Source organism: Talpa occidentalis, unplaced genomic scaffold (assembly GCF_014898055.3).
Source record: "Talpa occidentalis isolate TD23 unplaced genomic scaffold, MPIMG_talOcc4v2.1 talOcc4.7, whole genome shotgun sequence".
Classification (NCBI taxonomy): Eukaryota; Metazoa; Chordata; class Mammalia; order Eulipotyphla; family Talpidae; genus Talpa; species Talpa occidentalis.
This window is the reverse complement of record NW_023605083.1, coordinates 40,989,436-41,008,489: the sequence shown is the minus strand read 5'-3', so window position 1 is coordinate 41,008,489 and position 19,054 is coordinate 40,989,436. Positions and strand designations below refer to the sequence as shown.

The 19,054-nt window shown below is 39.6% G+C and overlaps 1 protein-coding gene across 2 annotated transcripts in view; it reads left to right on the top strand.

Annotated features, from left to right (window-relative positions):
* The window catches only part of CEMIP2 (cell migration inducing hyaluronidase 2), a 72,164-nt gene extending 66,371 nt beyond the window's left edge, over positions 1 to 5,793 (top strand). For both annotated transcript variants that reach the window (XM_054689798.1, XM_037494976.2), the window contains exons 21-24: positions 1,032 to 1,130; positions 2,217 to 2,371; positions 3,536 to 3,639; positions 3,973 to 5,793. In XM_054689798.1, the coding sequence (XP_054545773.1) occupies positions 1,032 to 1,130; positions 2,217 to 2,371; positions 3,536 to 3,639; positions 3,973 to 4,169 (555 nt within the window). In that variant the 3' untranslated portion in view covers positions 4,170 to 5,793. The remainder of the gene's footprint in view (positions 1 to 1,031; positions 1,131 to 2,216; positions 2,372 to 3,535; positions 3,640 to 3,972) is intronic.
* Positions 5,794 to 19,054: the final 13,261 nt, after the last annotated feature.

The window sequence follows — 19,054 nt, the reverse complement described above, 5'->3', positions numbered from 1 at the left end:
ACCACTTTTTCTTGTAAATTTGAGGGTAATTGTTTTGAATATAGAAAACAAATCCACATAGGGAAGTAGGAAGGAAAATTCACATGCATTTTAACCCCATAGAAATGTTCAGCTTATAAATGCTTACCATCCTGATGATCATGTGCTCTTGCAATGAAGTTGTTGGCATCAGTTTACAAGGTCATATACTTTCAAATGCTAAATTGTGTGTGAGATAAAATGTTTTTGAATGAGAAGAGAGCCTCTAGCAGGGAGGGAAGAGGTGGGACCTGGAGACTGGGAGTAATTTGGAGGTATAGGAAGAAAAGGGCAAAAAGTGTGTTCTTAGGGAGAATTTATCTGCAAAGGAAGAGAGACTGGAAAGGATAGGATGCACTTGTGAGCTTACTGCCCTGCCTTCTGATGGAACATGGGAAGTAGGAACAGCCTGCAGATAGTCACACCTGGCTTAATAATTTTCAGTCAAAAATAAGTGAATGTAGCAAATGGCCTGGGAGTGTGGTGGGCTGCAGCATCTAGGTTTGGGTGATTATACTCTCACAGTGGCAAAATAATAAAATAGTCTAATGACATATTCTCAGAGCACAGCTCTGTCTTTAAAGGACACAGGACTGTGTAAAGTGTGAGTCCATTTATGGGACACTTTGCAGAACAGGTGGAAGAGTTTAGACCTGGTAGTGCACAGCCCACCATGGACATAAACTCTGTTTAAATTTTTTAAACAGAGTGGACCTTCTCATCTACACTTCTTTTCTCAGTCCTGGAGTAGTTGACTTCCAATTTGGTCGTTTGTTGAATTGATTTCATTAATAAGATCACAATTATATGAAACAGGTTGTTTCAGAAAATGATTATGCATTTCTTGTATTAAGCTTGTATCAGAAGTTAGAATTTCATTCAGGTCATAAAATGTATACCAAAAGTTAAAGGGGAAAAAAAAGTCTGGCTTTGATATCATTGAATTTATTTTGAGAGGACCCTTTTGGAGGAAGACTCAGTTGATGTAAATATGGATCTTCTTCCCTGTCTAGGTGGTGTTTACTAGTGATCCTCACAGAAACTACCTCCCCGTGCAGTTCCAGTCACCCAGTAAAGCAGAGACTCAGCAAGGGGACCCTTCTGTTATCTCTGTAAGTACCATCTGGCATGTGTACTGATTCAGCTTCTTGCTTTTGTTTTATCCTGGTGACAGATACACATATTTGGATAAAATTAAATCTTACTTTTTTTCTTTTCTAAATTTTTCTGTTGTGGCAAAAATACATATAACATCAAGTTTACCTAAATCTTAACCATTTCTTTTAAAGATTTATTTATTTATGCATACAAGAACTGGGATGTAGACCATAGGTGTGGGGGCAGTAAGAGGATTCACCAGAGACAGGATGGGGAGCAGGAAAGGCGGATTGACTGAAATACACTGCTGAGGGGAGCAGCGGGCGAGATAGGAGACAGATGAAATGACAAGTTATTAATCGTCAGACAATAACTTTCCATTAAGATAAATAAGCCCTCAATATCTGCTATTACAACATTGTCCCCAACAGTCAACAATAATGTATGCTTAAAATTGTCGAGGGGCCTACCGTGGATTGCTGAGTGAGAAAGCTTGGCCCCTAGGGAGAAAAGTGCATGTACAAGAATAAAGACTTTGAACCTACAGCAGGAGTCACTCTCCACAGCAGAATGGACATCCCAGCCTTGCTCAGAGCATCTTAACCAGCCAGTAACGACAGGGCAAAGTGAAATATATGAGAACACAGGCAGAGATGTTGGTGGAGAAAGAGTAAATGGAATATGCACACTGAAGCCTAGAAATAAAATGATTCAAGGGTTTAGAAGACAGAGACAGGGGCTATAAAGACAAGTCATCCTGGGCCTCCCTGGTGGCACAAGGGGTTAAGCACAGCACTGTGAAGCTATGCACAGCCTCTGTAACCCGGGCAGCCAGGGAAAAGCCCACATGGTGCAGCAGACCATTCTGACTCGCCCGCTGCTGCCCTCAGCAGTGTATTTCAGTAGATCTGCCTCTTCTGCTCCCCACGCTGTCTCTGGTGAATCCCCTCACCCCCTACACCTCTGGCTTATACACCCCAGTTCTTATATGCATACATAAATAAATCTTTAAAAAAAATAAATCTTTAAAAAAAACAAGACAGGTCATCCTGCAGGTAATGAAATGGTGATGACAACAGAAGACATTTTTGTATTCTCAGGTCAACGGCACCGACTTTCCCTTCCGAAGTGCAGGTGTCCTGCTCCTTACTGTGGATGCCTGCAGTGTTCCCTTCCGGTTGGTGGAAAAAAAGTTTTTCTCTCTCGCTGAAATCAGTCGCCTGGAAGAATACTTACAAACAGGCATCTCTCCAAGGTACAGGAGACTTGTTCTGTAACAGGGATAAGCCACCACAGAGACAACACTTGGCTAACGCAGAGCTTTGGTTTGTCTGCCCGTCCTTTTACTCTGTGGGCATTTAGGATGCTTGAAAGGTATTTGTTTTTCCCCATCTCAGATTGATGCACATGTGGTCTAAGCCACTGCAAATCAATGTCAAGAGCTTGGATGTTATAAGAGTTTACAAATGGTAGGGAAGCACTTTAAGGAGAAAAGCTTAATACTTGGGAAAATTACTATTCACTTTTTAGTTTAATTTAATATTAAGTTGAGCTACATTGCACCCAGCTTGCCCAGAAGTTTCATTATGATTTTTATAGGTAATTTTACCATTGTAGTCCCCTCTACCTCTGATGCACCCCTGGACAGCATTGTGCGGTGATGTGGTCTATAAAACCATCACCTGGGTCACTTGGAAGTGACTAGAAAAGTACAAGTTGATTTTAATTGAACAAGTGGCTAGTCTCTCTTGTCAGAGCCCCAGTTTGTTAGTTTTCCTTTGTTTGTCTCTGAAGAAATATGTACATGTGCAAAACCTCCCTTTTGTGGAGGTTGGTCCTATCCAGGAGGCAAGGAGAGGAATTCAAGCTCCTTTCTGCCCTCATAGCTATGCTGTGGACCTTGGTTTCCACAAAAGGTCAGTTTACCTAAAGGATCTTTGTTTTCCCTATGTTTAGAGCTCCTCCCCTGCCCTGGTAATAGCAACATCAGTTCTAGGTGGGGCAGGGAACAGTAAGTATGAAAAAGCATCTGGCTCCAATTTTACTTTTTTTTTTTTTTTTTTTTAATTTATATAAGCACTGGGTACAGTCAGAAGCGCGGGAGGTTGAGAGGATTCACCAGAGACAGAGAACAGAACAGGCAGACTGATGCTGAGGGGAGCAGTGGGTGGCAGGAGAGGTCTGTCGCGCCATGTGGGACCCTAGCCTGTGGCCAGGGATCGAACCAGCGCTGCAGAGGCTGCAGGCAGCTTCGCAGCCCAGCGCTCAACCACTGCGCCACCAGGGGAGGCCCCAATTTTACTTTATTTTTTTGGAATTCTGCATTTTAACCTAGTCTTTCTATGCTGTATTCAGTTTAGAAGAGTAGTCAATTAATACTTGCTGAATGATTGAAATTTGCTCTGATTTTCTGTTACAGATCAATTGTACTGTTGAGCACAAGAGGAGAAATAAAACAATTAAATATTTCAGATTCATTAGTATCTCTGGGATTAGCCAAACCGACTCATCTTTATAACAAAGGTTTGCATTTGTTTTCTATAAAGTTCTTTTAAGGTCAACAATACATGTATTTTTATGGTGGAATATAGCTTCCAGACCATCTCCATGAGTTTAATTGGGGTGGATACCATTAAAATCATTTCTAAGTAAGGAGACAGTGTTAGAGGAAGTGTGTCGGGATGTGGTTTGTTATTTGGGGCAAGAGGTGGGTGGTAAGGGTTCGTTCCCCGACATAAGGAACTGTAGTTTTTGTTGTTTGTTGCGTACCCATTCTTGTTTCACACACCTCCAAGTCACCTCCCACGTTAACTTGTCTGGAACTAGTAGATATGTAAATTGAATTTTTCTTTTTAGGGAGTACCATATTTTTGGGATTCAGCGGAAACTTTAAACCATCATGGACTAAGCTAGTCACCAGTCCTGCTGGACAGGGCCTTGGGCTGCGCGAACACTTCATCCCTTTGCAGCTGGGTGACTACGGCTGCCCCAGAACTGGCACTGTCCGCAGGAAAGACCTGGAACTGTTAAAGCAAACTTCAAAAGCACATTAGAGACTAACTGTAACTTAAGTGCTGGGCGAAAAAAATGTGAACTAACTTATTTAATTTATGACATTTTAAAATGACACTGTTAACCCAACGGAACCATTTTCCTATTTGATACCGAAAGGGGAGAAAAGAAAGAGTTTAAAGTGATTGCTTGAATACCAGTTCATGCACCTTCTAGTTGTACAAAATGTTAAAGAGTTTATTTGTATTTGTTAGGCTGGTATAGTCAGAGAGCAGTTCTTTTATTCCTCACCTTCTACCCCAGTGTTTTCTAGTGAACGTGAGCAGTGTTTTAGCTTTTTGTATAATGGATGGGGTGGGGGTGGGGGCGGGGCTTCTGAGAGTCAGCCTGCATCCTTTAGGTGGCCAGCTCTTGTAGCACCTTGGATACTTGAAGTCTGATGCTTGGTTGTGTCCATTGGCTTTGGATCAGCAGTTGACTTGGGTGGCTGACTGGCTTGTCTAGGGCTGCCAAGGGCCCTGCTTCCCAGTAGCCTTTTAAGATTTTATATACTACTAAATGACAGAACTTTCAGTGGCAACTCAGGCCCAGCTCATACGCTATTTTGCCTGGACATGTGCTATTTTTATTCATTTGTATACTGATTCTTTCCAATGGTTCAGCTTTTCAAACAGGAAGGATTGGGACAAAAGGGCTTTTAGGGATTAGACGTCTCTTTAATCTGCAACTATTGGGCAAAATATTCAGCCTGCATGAAGGTCTGAGGTTGTCGGGGCCATTTTTGCAGCTTTAACCCTTAGTCTGTTTCGCCTGTATATTTGTGTTTAAAATGCAGAGCTAAGCTGAATATTTACATTTTTTTAAAGAAGCAGGCTGTTTTCCTGAACCATAAACTTGTGTCATTTCAACTTGCACAAAGGAAGTCTGTTCATGGGGTTGCTCCTGCACCCAGCTTTTTAGTTGTGATTTCTGTGTGTGGATTTTTCTTTAATGCTTTTCTGTTCACCATCCTTCCACAAAAATTGCAGAAAGCTGAATGATACCCTCCAATTTTGTACTTGGGGGAGAAAAAAGGGAGAGTGATTTAAGGGCCGGAATCATGAAGGGGATAATTCAGAAATGAATCTCTAATAGCTTTAGAGGAGTCAGCCACTCTTAAATTGTTAGGACCATTAGAAAAAGTTGCTGCAGTGCCCTCGTTCCCTTTCCACTGGGTGCCTGCATCTCCTGCTGCTGAGGATTCCACGTGGCAAGAGGAGATCAGCTCCACAGCCTGAACTCAGCAAGAAGAAAGTATCCAAATGCATTTACCTTTTCCTAAAACCATGTTGCATGAAGTGTAGTGGAGAGATGGCCACGGCGAGACTGTTAAAGTATTTTCCGACTGGTTTTGGCAAGAAGAACAGACAATTTTCTTTCCTCTACCAAGAGCAAAGGTCAACAATGACCTGTTGCTGTATGTCCAGGAGAAATTACAGAGCAGCTCTGTGACTTCTGTTACTTTACAAAATGTGCTACCTCAAGTGCTACCAATAAACCTTTCTAACTGTAAGTGCTCTTGCTAAGGGCACATGTCTTAATTAAAGTTTAGGGGTTTTGTTTTTGGGGTTTTTTTTGTATATTGATGAATGAGATCTTACCTATTAAATATATTATTGGATCATGGTTCCTGAAGGTGATTAAAGTTTGTGTGTGTTTTTTATGACTTAAAGATCTTTTATGTGTGTTTTTTCAAGTTTGGTTCTTTAAAGATTTGGAGAAGATATGTAAGTTTCAGGGCACTCAGTTGGCCTCACTTATTTGTTAATAATCAGGACCTAAGTTAAATAAAATTATGTGTGCATGTATTTTTTATGTACGTGTTTCATTCTATCAGTCAACCATTTCTTTATTCCAGATTCCAGCTGTGAAGAAGTTACTGGTAGAAATGAGGAAGGGAAACTGTCCACTAAGTAGATTTTGTGAGTAAGCTTCAGACGGGCAATGATTAAATTTTCCAGTCAGAGGCTCTTAATCTTGGCTGCACATTGGAATTACCTGGGAAGCTTTAAAAACTGCAGAGCACTGGACCCTGCACCTTAACCCTTACATTCAGATTTAATTGGCGTGGGGTGCAGCCCGGGCACTGGAATTTTTTTAAAGCTCCCTGGGTGATTCTAACACACAGCCAGGTTGAGGAGCCTCTGCACTAACACAATACACCCACTGTTGATACAAATTTTTGTGACTAAAAGATTATATTTATCTCTTTTTTTTTAATTTTTGACTCCTATATTACTTACAGAACACCCAGCCCTAAACAAAGCATTTCCTTTTGCCTCATGTTAAACTTTTAAATGCAGTTTTTTAGTCCTTAATCGTCTCAATTTGTTAAATTGGTCATCTAAGCTGATACACGCATTTCAGGCACCTGGGACCTAGCAGTCTGTTTTATTTTTACTGGGGAAATACATTCAGAGGTGATTTATAAGTTCATAAGCATTTTCCATCAGGTGAGGCAATTGGTCGAGATCCAGAAATGTGACCATCCACAAATCAGCCAGCTGATGAGAAACACAGGACCTTCTCGTATGTCGACAGACTCGAGTTTTGAGTCTTGGCTTGAGAGCCTTGCTTCTCCACCTGAGCCAACCTGCCATATAATATCTTCAGAAGCTGGAAGAGAGTGCTTGTGAGAAGATGAAAGGCAGACGCCTGGGCTTATAGAATCCAGACTCCAAAGCAGCCGCTAAGCTGATGTTTAGCCATGGTGGTGGGGAGGGCGATTGATGGCTCCTCTAGCATCATCAGAAGAGACCACATCCTCGAGCCATTAAGTGGATTACTTTGTTTTGAGGAGGGGTGGGCAGTGAAGTGATGCTTTAGATAACTGCCTTTCAATCCTTAGAGATGAGGTAATGTTTGGTTAAGGCCAGTTGAAAAATATTTCAGTAAGTGGGCCTGGGCTTAGTTAATCAAGTGTTTTTTCAGTTGGTCCTGGTAGGTGAGTACTTAGATTGCATTGTGTCATTGTTTGTTGAATTCGTGATGCAGCATTAGAGTTTACCCTCCAGAATTCCTGTTTGACTTTCAGGTACAAAACCATGTTGAATAACTTGAGAAATTCCCCTAGAGGGGAATTGGGAGTAACTGTCACAGATTTGTATCATTACCCTTAATCTTAACTTAGTAATAACCCAGTTGGCCAAAAAATGAGCAGACTCTCTAGGCTGAATCCCATTTTTAACAAAAGGTGAGGAAAAAAATCAAGGAAGGGTACATAATAGTCTCTCACATAACAAGATGCCATCCACCTCTTGCTGGATCATTGGAGTGATTTGGAAAGTTGAGTGACTTATTTTTATACCTGTACTTATCTTCAATATGAAAAAGAAACAAACAAATAAAAAAGAATGTTTGGTTAGGTCCCAGTGTTGTGGGGAAGCACACACAAACGACTTATTTTTAATTGAGGTGATGCTGGTTTACAACACTATATGATTATGGGGGGGATAGGTTCATACCTCCTCAGATGTGTGTCACCACACCACACCCATCATCAAAACACCCTAGTCCTTTCCTCTAGACTTTTGAGCGCCCCCCCCCCCGCCTTTTGTTGTTCCTGGCGCCTCCCTCCCTCCCTTTCCAGAAGTTCTATTCTGCAATCATTTTTCTAGGATTTGTTTTGGTTTTGTCTTTCTCCTCACTTATTTTACTGAACATAATCTGCTGCAGTTGTAACCATTTTGTTGAAAATGGTAAGAGTTCACAGACTTTAATGTGATAAAATTGGAGAACACCTGCCTGGAATATGATTTCTAAATGAGGAAATGTTCACCGGACATCCAAAAATATCAGCCATAGGAAGGTGTAGAAACATTTTATCTGAAAATCCAACCAAAGCAGGTCAGAAAACAGTTTCATAAAGGGCCTCCCTAGTGGTGCAAGGGATTAAGATGCAACCTATGAAGCTATCCGCAGCCACTGCAGCACAGAGTTCAATCTCCAGCGATGGAGCAACCCACATGGTGCAGCAGACCTCTCCTGACTCTCCTGCTGCTCCCCTAAGCTACGTTTTCCCGTTGATCAGCCTGTTCTGCTCCCAGCTCTGTCTCTGGTGAATCATCTCACCCCCTGAATCTCTGGCCTGTACCCCAGTTCTTGTATGCATAAATAAATAAATCTTTAAAAAAAAAAAGAAAACAGCTTCATAAATCATTAAAATTTTTTCCTAAGATGCGCAATGTGATTCATTTGGATATGAAAAGCGAGCAATGGTAAAATTCAAAGTTCATCCTCACAAAAGCCTAGTCTTAATGATCACAAATGTCCATCTAGGATCTAACAAACTGACCTATAGGGAAAACCTGTGCCTGAAACTTTTGGCACCAATTTTGAGTTACGAATGAATGGTTTTTATGTCTTTAAAGATAATAGGTTGGTTAAAGAATAATAGTTTATGATATGGATATTATGTGAAATTTAAATTTTGGTGTATTTATATAACCTTGTTAGAATACTAATACTCTTCTGCTTACATTCTGACGGCTTATGTACAGCAGTGACAGGTGAAAGGTGGCCACAGAGAAGACATAACCCATAAAGCTGAAGGTACTGACTGTTCATTCAATGAAAAGTTTGCTGAAACTTGACTGGGGTGAAAGGTACACTGGTGTTCATTTTTACTGTTCTGGAACTTTCCCGAGGTTTGAGAATTATTTAAATAGTAATCTGAATCTGAATTATGTATCAGAAGCTCCTGAAAAGCTTGATGAAAGTGCAGAGTCCCAAGCCACAGGCCAGACCAGAGAACTGGGAATTGGAACTAGATATATACTTTAATGAGCTCACCAGGTGTTTTTCATGAGAACTAAAATTTGAGAACCTCATAACATAATTAGTCTCTGCTGTTTGTCTCCTTTTCCTTCAATAGAGAATATACCTGAACAAATCTGTATAACTTTTTTTAAACTCTGGTGGCTCTGTCTATACTGTCTTCCCCAGACCTTTTTGTGACTAATGCAGAGCAGACAGGATGTATAGCACAGTATGAGCTCTTACTGGGGCAAATGTTTGGAGGCCAGAATAAAGTCCTCTCCACTAGGTCTGAAATTCTCACCAGAATTAGAATGATTCCTTTGGTCACAGTAAATTCCTACTTTGAAGCCCCAGCTATCTTTTGTTTCTGCAGGTTTATTATTTTAAAGAAGTTTAAAGGAAAATGTACATTTAGCTATAATCAGAATATATAGACTAACAAAAACGTAACTTTCTTTGTTTTGGGGGTAGAACTGTGTCCACCCTAGTTTTTTCTAACTTAAGGAGGCATTGCAGTCATGGCAACTGCAGATGCATTTTGTTAGAAAGTAGAATGAATTGTTTCATACAAGCAGTTTGTCTTGTGAGTAAAAGCCTTATCATACATGAACATCACCAAGGAAGTAGAGGTGGCTGGGTGGACTTTGGGGATAATGACATTGGTCCTCACCAGGAAAAGAGGGTGGATGCTCTGCGAGGGTGTGCCAGGTTCACCTTGTCACCAGTCTGTGTTGATCATAAATGCCCAATTATTGGGGGACAAAGGCCTAAGTCGATAGGTTTTTGATGTGAATGAACGTAGGATCTATAAATCTCAGGAAACTGAAGCATCATTAGCTCTTAGTGTGGGTGGGAGGAGGAGAAATTCTAATCAGAAAGACCACACCAAAACTTGTTGCATATAGTCAATCCTTAGGGAAAGTGGCCCTTCACGGAGAGTTAAGTGGAGCTGAGACAGTGAAGCTTCTGACACTGTCTGTTGCAGTTATAGTGGAGGTTGTGGTGACCAACCTAGGTCTGATGCCTACTAAGATTCTTTAGTAGTGGTTTACAAGCAGCTTCCTATTTCTTATCCTCAGCCTTCTCATCTATAAAATGAGATGACTAATAATACACTTGTAAAATTATGAAGGGGGTTATGTTAGAATAACCATAGTTCCCAAATACAGCATGTCAACAATTATGACTGAAAATCTGAGTGGTTTGTTTACCAAAACCTCAGATTTCCAATTACCTGTGAACTCTAATTTAGTTGTTTTTGTGAGGAGTATGGATTAAGAAATTTGTATTTTTAAAAACAAATGCCAGGATTGGGAACCACTGAGAATACCCTTTGAAAAGCCTCTGCCCTAGTTTTAACACACTTCCTGTACTCAATTGTCTGTATTTGGAAAACAGGACCTCAAGCCAGGCAATACTTGCTTAGTGAATTGGGTTGAGTATCCTCATGAGGTTTGCATTTATGCCCTTAGTTGCACTAGCACCGTAACTCAGCAGGCCAGCTGCGTATGGACAAGAGCTATGAAACCTGGAAGGACAACTATGAAATGAAACATGTGGCTGGACCCAGCTCTGCAGCTGGTGTACACGCAGCTGCCTGCTCTCCGTTCTGGGGAGGATAAACTTAAGTTCAGCTAATAGTTTGTTTCTTTTCATTCATTTTACCATAAGCTAATGGCGAATAAAAACAACTCATTTTTAATTCTCAATTCTTTAACTTTGACATTTTTACTGTTCCTTATCAAGTATAAAAGTGCTAACATGCAGTATATGGGTCATAGCTTAGGTTTCCACGAAAAGCTGAACTGAGAGAGCTTGGAAAATGAGAGATTTGACAACAAACCTTTCCATTTCTTTACATCCTGTTTCTTCTCAGTCATACCTCCTTCTCCCTACTGCCCAGGTTCACCTCCTGGGGACTTGTCACAGAGCAAAACCACATCCCCAGACCTTTCACACCCATCACTTGCTCACATATCCATTTTCATACCTTAGCCCTCGCTGAACTAATGCAGAATCAGGTGGGTTAGAAGTGCAAAGCAAATCCCTCTTAGGCAACAATATATCATTTTAGTATTTTGCCCATGGTGTCTATAATGCTTAAAGTAATGTGTTGCTGAAAGTTTTGCTTATCTGATATAGTTGGGTTTTTTTTTTTTTTTTTAAGGCAATCTTGCCTTCCTGCATACTTCACCAGCATTAAGGCTGATGCCATCAAAGCTTAGAGGAAGTTACAAATCTGGAAAATCCGCTAAGCAGATAATCAGTCACTGAGTAGTGGAGTCAATATCACCTAGAGGATACAAGTAGAGGATACAAGTATTTGTATTTGAATGGAGTCCCTTCTGACCATCTTTAGGAAGGTTGTGGATAATACTGTGGTTTTCCTCCAGCTTAAGCAGTGTTCTCAGAACACAGAGTATAGATGAATAACCTTACCTGGCTCTGAAACATATAATCCATTTGGATTCCAGGCCCAGGGGCTTGGCCACAAGAAAGCGTTTTTATCTCAACATCTCCTGGAAGCTATGCTGTGTGAGCACTGGAAAAATCCCCTTTGTTTGTAGTATCTTGCATTTCTGTAAATCACCTTATTTCAATAGCTGAAAGGAAGAGATTTGGTAATTACAGTTTTCCTTTGTTGCAGCTTTATATTGAAAACATATGGCAGCAAGGTTAAGTAAGGACTCAAGAGTATAGATGATACATAAACAAGATTAGGAACCACAAGGATTAGGGGTTTCCTGTGCTGTCTCATCCAGAGGAAGAAGGTCAATTACAAACACAAAATTATTTTTTTGCTGAGGGGGGTGATTTTATTACATTGATGATCACTATTTTCTGGCTTTTATTCCCAATTTTTTAAAATGAATTAAATTGTTGATTTCAGTTCTCAATTTATATTTATTATAGATGAGCATATAGTGTATAAATTTATAGTTTTTTTATTAAAAAGTGCAAATAGCAGGCCTCTCTGGTGGCACAAGCGATTAAGACACAACCTATGAAGCAATCTGCAGCCACTGCAGCACAAGCTCGATCCCCGGCCAGCTGAGCTCCCCTCAGCAGTGTATTTCAGTCTGCCTGCCTGTTCTGCTCCCCACTCTGTCTCTGGTGAATCCTCTCACTCCCACATCTCTGGCCTATACCCCAGTTCTTGTATGGGTAAATAAATAAATCTTTTTTTAAAAAAGTGCAAATAGCAAACAATAAATAAACCAGAAGGCAAAGTGCAGAAATTGGTCTAAATATATCAGTAACTATAGTAAGTAGATAAAGTTTACACTCACTTGTCTAATACTGGATACAGACATCTCACCATTTAGATAAAAAAAAAAAAGCTTCTCATAGCTATAACTTAAAATGATATGGAAATGGAAATGGAATGATTAAAAATGAAAGGAGGAAAATAATGAGATACTACCAAAAAAAGTTGATATAAAATATTAATACTGAATAATATTAATGTATTAACACACTATAATATGGGATATTAAGCAAAAGTGTATAGAGAAAAAGAAGACAATACATAACGATAGGAAATAAGATCAAAAGAATAGAGATACAGCCCACTCAGAAAATGATAGATCGAGGAGGCCAAATTCAGGAACTAGTTACTCTGATGAATCATGAAAGTAGGAAATAGACACTCTTCTGTTCTTCATTTCAAGATCGATGGATACATTCAGTTCGCTTTACAATACATCCTACATATTTCCCCCCTATTTCTTAAGTACATACTTTCAGTTCTCCAAACTCATCACATGTTCTTACATCTCTGGGTCTCCCCATTTCTTTTCTTGTCTAGTATTTGCTTCCATCCCCCCCCAACTCCCAGGTCTCAGTTTAGCTGGCAGACCCTCTGGGAAATTGTCACATGCCTGAGTTCCCAGGTACCTCATACTTCTCCCGCAGTGATAGGTGTAATTTGGTATTGTAATTGCCTGTTGCTCTCCTTTCTCCCCAACTAGACAATGAGTTTTTGAGGATTTGGGGCTAAGTCCATTTCTCTCTTGGAGCATAGTGCATGGCACATGGTTTGTTTCTGGAGTAAATAAGTGGAAGAAGGAATGAATTATGCAACAGTGAAATGTGATCACAGATGGGAAGATTGATTCTGAGGAGAAAACTTCAAAAATGAGGTGACCATTCCAATCAGGGGTTGATATCCAGGATCTACAAAGAACTCATACAACTCAACAAAAAGAAAACAAGCCAATTAAACAATGGGCAGAAGAGCTAAATAGATACTTTTCCAAAGAAGACATACAGATGGCCAACAGGCATATGTGAAAAATGCTTATCATCACTTCTCGTCAGGAAAGTGCAAATAAACCAAAGCCACAATAGTACCTCACATCTGTGAGAATGGCCCATATAAAAAGACCAGAAATAGGGGCATACCTGGTGGCACAAGGAGTTAAGCACTATGAAACTATGGGCAGCCACTGTGGCAAGGGTTTGATGCCCAGCCAGGGAACTGACCCACCTGGCACAGCAGACCTCTCCTGTTACACACACTGCTCTCCTCAGCAGTGTGTTCCAGTCAGTCTGCCTGTTCTGCTCCCACTCTGTCTCTGGTGAATCTTCTCACCACACCCCCCGCCACCACATCTCTGACCTACACCCCAGCTCTTGTACACATAAATAAATAAATCTTAGAAAAAAAGACCAGAAATAGACCAGTATTGGAGAGGTGTGGAGAAAAAAGAGCCCTCATAGAAACTTGGTGTAAATTTAGACTAATACAGCCTCAATGGGAATACAGTATAGTGGTTTCTCAAAATATTAAATGTACATCTACCATATGATCCAGCAATCTCATTTTCTGGTATCCACCCAAAAGATGCAAAAACACTAATATGAAGGGATAGATGCTCTTCTCTACTAATTGTAGCACTATTTACAACAGGCTAGTTATGGAAGCAACCTAAGTGTACAATGACAGATTAAGAAGGATTAAGAAGATCTATTATATATACACAATGGAATACTCCTCAGCTATTAAAAAAGATGACATCTTGCCATTTGCAACAAGATAACAGAGGAACGGTTATACCAAACAAAATAAATTAGAAGAAAAAGGGTAATACCAGATCATTTCACTCATATGTGAAATACAGAGAAACAAAACTGAAGGACAGAAAAATGAAACCAAAACAAACCCTAAAAATCTGAGTATAGAACTGAAACTACCAAGTATGTGGGTATGGGAGGAAGAGGGTATGGGGAGTGGGGAGAAGTCCAGAGGACTACAGTGGAAGAGTATGGTTCCTTTGATGGTGCATGTGACATTATAACAGACATCAGAACCATGCCTCAACTTATATACAATGTTGTAAACTATTGTTACCACAACAAAAATAACACAATAAAGAAAAATGTGACCAATAAGAAAAAACTTCGAGTATGAATAAGAATGAACAAAGATACAGGTTGTTCTTGTGTCTCCTGTGTCTGGAGAGACCATGGCATCTTGTGTAGTGAATAGTCAAATGCAAGTGACCAGTGCAACTGGAGCATATAAAGGTAAGGAAGATGAAAACACAAATTAGGATCACCATAGAGCCTGGAATGCCATGCTGAGGAGTGTAAATTTGAATCTGCTGGAGAGATATATCCATTAAAGATATTTAAGCAGTAGAATGTTTGTGAAAGTTATTAGCACAATTCACTGACTCCTTCTCGTTCTTCCCACTTCTAAGTCTACTCTAGGATCGTACTTCTCTGCCTGCCCTTGAAGTTAGGCATGACCACATGAACTGCTTTGACCAATGCTGATGAGTAAAAGTGATAAGTGCCAAAATAGGGCAGATGCTTTAAAAGACAGTATCTGATTGACATTGACACTTTTCCTGCCTTAGTTATTATGGAAGTAAGAGCCTCAGTCTTTGAATGAGAATGACATAGAGAAGAGCCTCAGCTATTCTGTCATAGACATGAAAAATACACACACCTTTGTTATTTTAAGGCACTGAGATATGGTGGTTATTTGTTCTTGCAGGATAAATTATTTGTACTGACTAACAGATTTTTTTTGTTGTCTGTTTTTCAGATCTGGCACTAGTTAGACTTGAAACTGGGAGAAAAATTAGGACATCATTTCAATAGAGCATCATGGCAACAGGGAAGGTGGAGAATGAAGATAAAGACTGAGTTGGTTTTACTTATTTATGCATTTCTGGTGCCCAGCACAGTTCCTGAAATAAAAGACAGGTGAGGCGAGAACCCTTGTTCTTATTCTTTTGTAAAATCTCTTAGTGGATTATTTACTGTTTCCCCCAAAGATATGTCCCAGTCTTAACCCCCAGTAGCTGCGAATGTGACTTTACTTTGAAAGAGTGTTTAAGCATCTTGGGTTGACAAGATTTAGAATGGGCACCAATCCAGTGACTGGTATCCTTCCATGAAAAAGGAGAAGGAGCTTTGACACAAGATAGAGAGATAAGGCTATGTGAAGATGGAGACAGAGACCAGAATTATATAACTGTAAACCAGGAATGCTAAGGATTGCTAGTAGCCATCAAAAAATGGGGAAGAGGTAAGGAATGGTTTCTCCCCTAGAGCCCATGGTAGGAACCAACAATGCTGACAACTTATTTTAGACTTGGCTTCTAGACATATGAGAGAACAAGTTTCTATTGTTTTAAGCTATCAAAGTAATATATACATATATGTAAATAATATATGTATACAGTATATTATGTAATAGATAATATATAGTATATATTGTATATTGTTATATATTGTATATATTTTACTTGTAGCCTTAGAAAGCTAACACAAGACTGTGTTTCCCTTCTCAGGATGGAATAGCATTAGGATAACATTTCAAGTTATTAAGAGAAAGGATTCTCTTCATCCTTTACTCCACTTCACTCAGGAATAAGAGTGATTTTGATTTATCAGACTGGGGAATTCACTTGTAGCAGCAATGTTCTTCTGGGCTGTTTTTTAAACTAGCCTATGGGTTATATGTATTCTACGTGTCTCATAAATAAGCAAATCTGATTGCTAATTAAGTAAGCAACCCTGAGTGGCGGCCCTCAACTTGTTTTTCTATAAGCTTTCCAGACCCCAAGGATTCAAGGTAACACGCAATTTTCCATGTCGCAACTGGGCATATACATGCTTTGTAGACTCTGCCTTTAGATGGATCACAAGCTGGACACATGTGCACATGTGTGTATGATGATTCGGAGGGTCTGAAGAGCATGAGATGAGTTTCCACATGTGAGTTTTAAGTACTATACCATATTTTACTTCAAAGTAGGATACATGATGCATGATGAAGAAGATATACAGTTGACTCTGGTTCAGCATGGGGGTGAGGTCCACTGATTCTTGAGCAATTAAAAATCCACATATATTTTAATTGGTCCTTCTTATACTTGGGGCCTGTATCCTATATCAACTAGCAGACATCCTTAAATGAGGAACTGTGGATAGAAAAAAAAATCTGCATACAAGTGGACCCGAGCATTTCAAAACCTGTGTTGTTTGAAGGTCCTCTATTTCATCAACTCTATCCATTGCTAGATTCTATCCATTGCTACACTCACCATTATCTTATGTACTACTAAGAATGAAATGGAACAAGGCAATCCATGTGAATTTGTATCAGGAACCTCTTATTGCTTCAAAATGTCCCTCAGCTTCTCTGAAGTTTTGGCAATTTTCCTACCTTCATTTACATTCACTGGGTTATGATAGGAAATCCTTGCACACATCACAGTAACAAAATATGTTATCTACTTGCAGATACTTTCTTTCTTAGCTTCTATGAAGCACTTGGCTATTTTTTTTTACAAGAAAGTATGAAAGCATAGTCATTCTCCCTACAGCCAATATTTTCTGCTCATTTTCCATGTCTTTTTACCTGTACAATAGGCTGTTTATTTCACTCATATCAAATTCATTTCCCTCTGCTGAGTCTCTGTGCCTTTCTGGGTTCTCAAAAGCTTTTGTTTAAATAACAACCATACTGGAATATTTTTGAGAACATTAAACAGTAGTTAAACCTAATATCATAGTAGCAGATTGAGCATAACTCAGCAAAGGTGATGACATTCAGCCAATGTGGCCCATACCAGCAGCTACAGGGATTGCAAATGCAACATGAATATCATAATGTGAAAAAAATGTCCATGTCTTAGAATTCCTGAAATATATGAATTAAATTTTACAGAAATATAGTAAATGAAATTTCTAAAAAAGCCTCGACCTTAATTAAAACCAAACTCTTTGCTTCCTAAATTCTATTTAGTATCGATAACAGACTGTATTAGAATTGTTAACTTTGAATTACAATTGAGTATTCACTTTTCTCACATTCTTTCTTTTACCCTGAAGAAAGTATGAAGCGCCCAAGAAGCCAGTGGTCTGGGAAGGGAGAAAACATCAAGTCTTGTGTATTTTGCCCCCTAATAATTCAAAATGATCTGTTCTCATCTTTCAATGGTATGTATTATTTTTCTTGTAAGTGGGTCTGCTTTAATTTATAGTAGTTCTTTCCTCAACTTTTAAGAAAGGAAAAGATACTGCTTTCTGAAATTCTAAAAGTCAACTTCATGGAATTGTAGTTCTGGAAGAGCTTAGAAAATTTATATTTCTGGATGTCAGTTTTACAGATCAAAAAGTCAGCTAGCTAATGCAAGTCACCTGAGACAGATGAATTACTATTGAGTATGTTATTCTTTGGTGTACAGTGGGGGCGAGAAACCCAGGTTAAGTCAGAAGTCATGCTCAGAGGACAAGGTTCTCAATGCTAGTCAGGTTTTACTGTATGTTACATATTCCCAAGAATGAGCCCTCTCCCCTACCTCTAGATTCTGTCTTCCATCAGTCACACTTATCTCTTGTCATTTATTTTGCTTTGCTTTGTTTTGGTCCCTTGTTGGGTCAAGGTTGGATTGTTCTGCGGAAATAACAAATGCCTGGATTTCCTACTCTTTAGAGCTCGGGTGCATTCAATCTGCAGATGTTTATGAGTGTTGACAATCCCCGTTGGCAGATATAGTAGCAATACTTTTGTTGAGACTGAATGATGCCAGCTGAAGGAGAATCCCAGGAATTTGCTTTCATTTAGATCAGACATTTGAACCACGACACCACTTTTCTAGTTCTTACGAGCCTCTCTGAGGCCAAAATTGCTTATGCAATTTGAGAACATTTTTTGCTTTCATCTGGTGTGCCTGGGGGTGGGGGAATGGAAGACAATTGTTCAAAAGGAAGCTCTTTGTTCATCTTGACTAGGATCCATTTCATAGGAAAATTTCCATAGAAATTCTAGGAAGAGAAACAAATGGCTTAGAGAGCAACATTTGCTCTATGAAACATTCCAGTGGCTGGTTCTGTGGTCAGCAAGGGCAGCCAAGTCTAAGGAATTTCAAGGAACACAGCACTTTTTAAAATTGGAGCCCTATGTCTGGCCACAATGCTAATAGTTTCACATCAGCAACTTGGTATATTATGCTACAGGGACTTCAATGGTTACTCTTGTCAGAAAAGGCCAAATCCTACTGCTTATTCAAAAAGGTTACATTTGGGACATATAGTGGCACAGACTTGAGGAAGTAATCATGGACACCTATCTCCCCTTTCATTATAAATCACTTCCTCTTCCCTGTTTCACTAGTGGTCAGATGCTAAATGCTTTTCCTCTTCTCTTTTCCTAGGCAAGGACATAGTGTAACCAGGGGCAGCAGATACCTAAATGTTGTAGGCTAAACAACTGGCCTGCGAAACAGGCTTTGAAGTGGAGGCTGCTTGCAATTTGAACAAAGCAAAAACATGTTTGGGGTTAACTTGATTTACAGGAATCCACAGAACCTGGAAAAGAATCAAGTGGTGAAGCCTTTGTTTGAAAATTTTTTCAGGATAAAGGCTAGCCAGATTTAATGAAGTTTTTCCGTCAGGATTTCAAAACAAAACACTGACAAAAACAGTGCCTCTTTCTTCGCTACTGGCCAAGTTTTGAGTTCAGTGAGAGGACTAGAGAATCGGATGTGGAAAAAGATGGAATCGTATCTTTGAACAATTCAAGAATCATCTCATCCTGGAACATGTAACACTGCACAAATAAGTGGGTACTTATTTCCATTGCCTAAAGCAAAAACAAATTAATTTT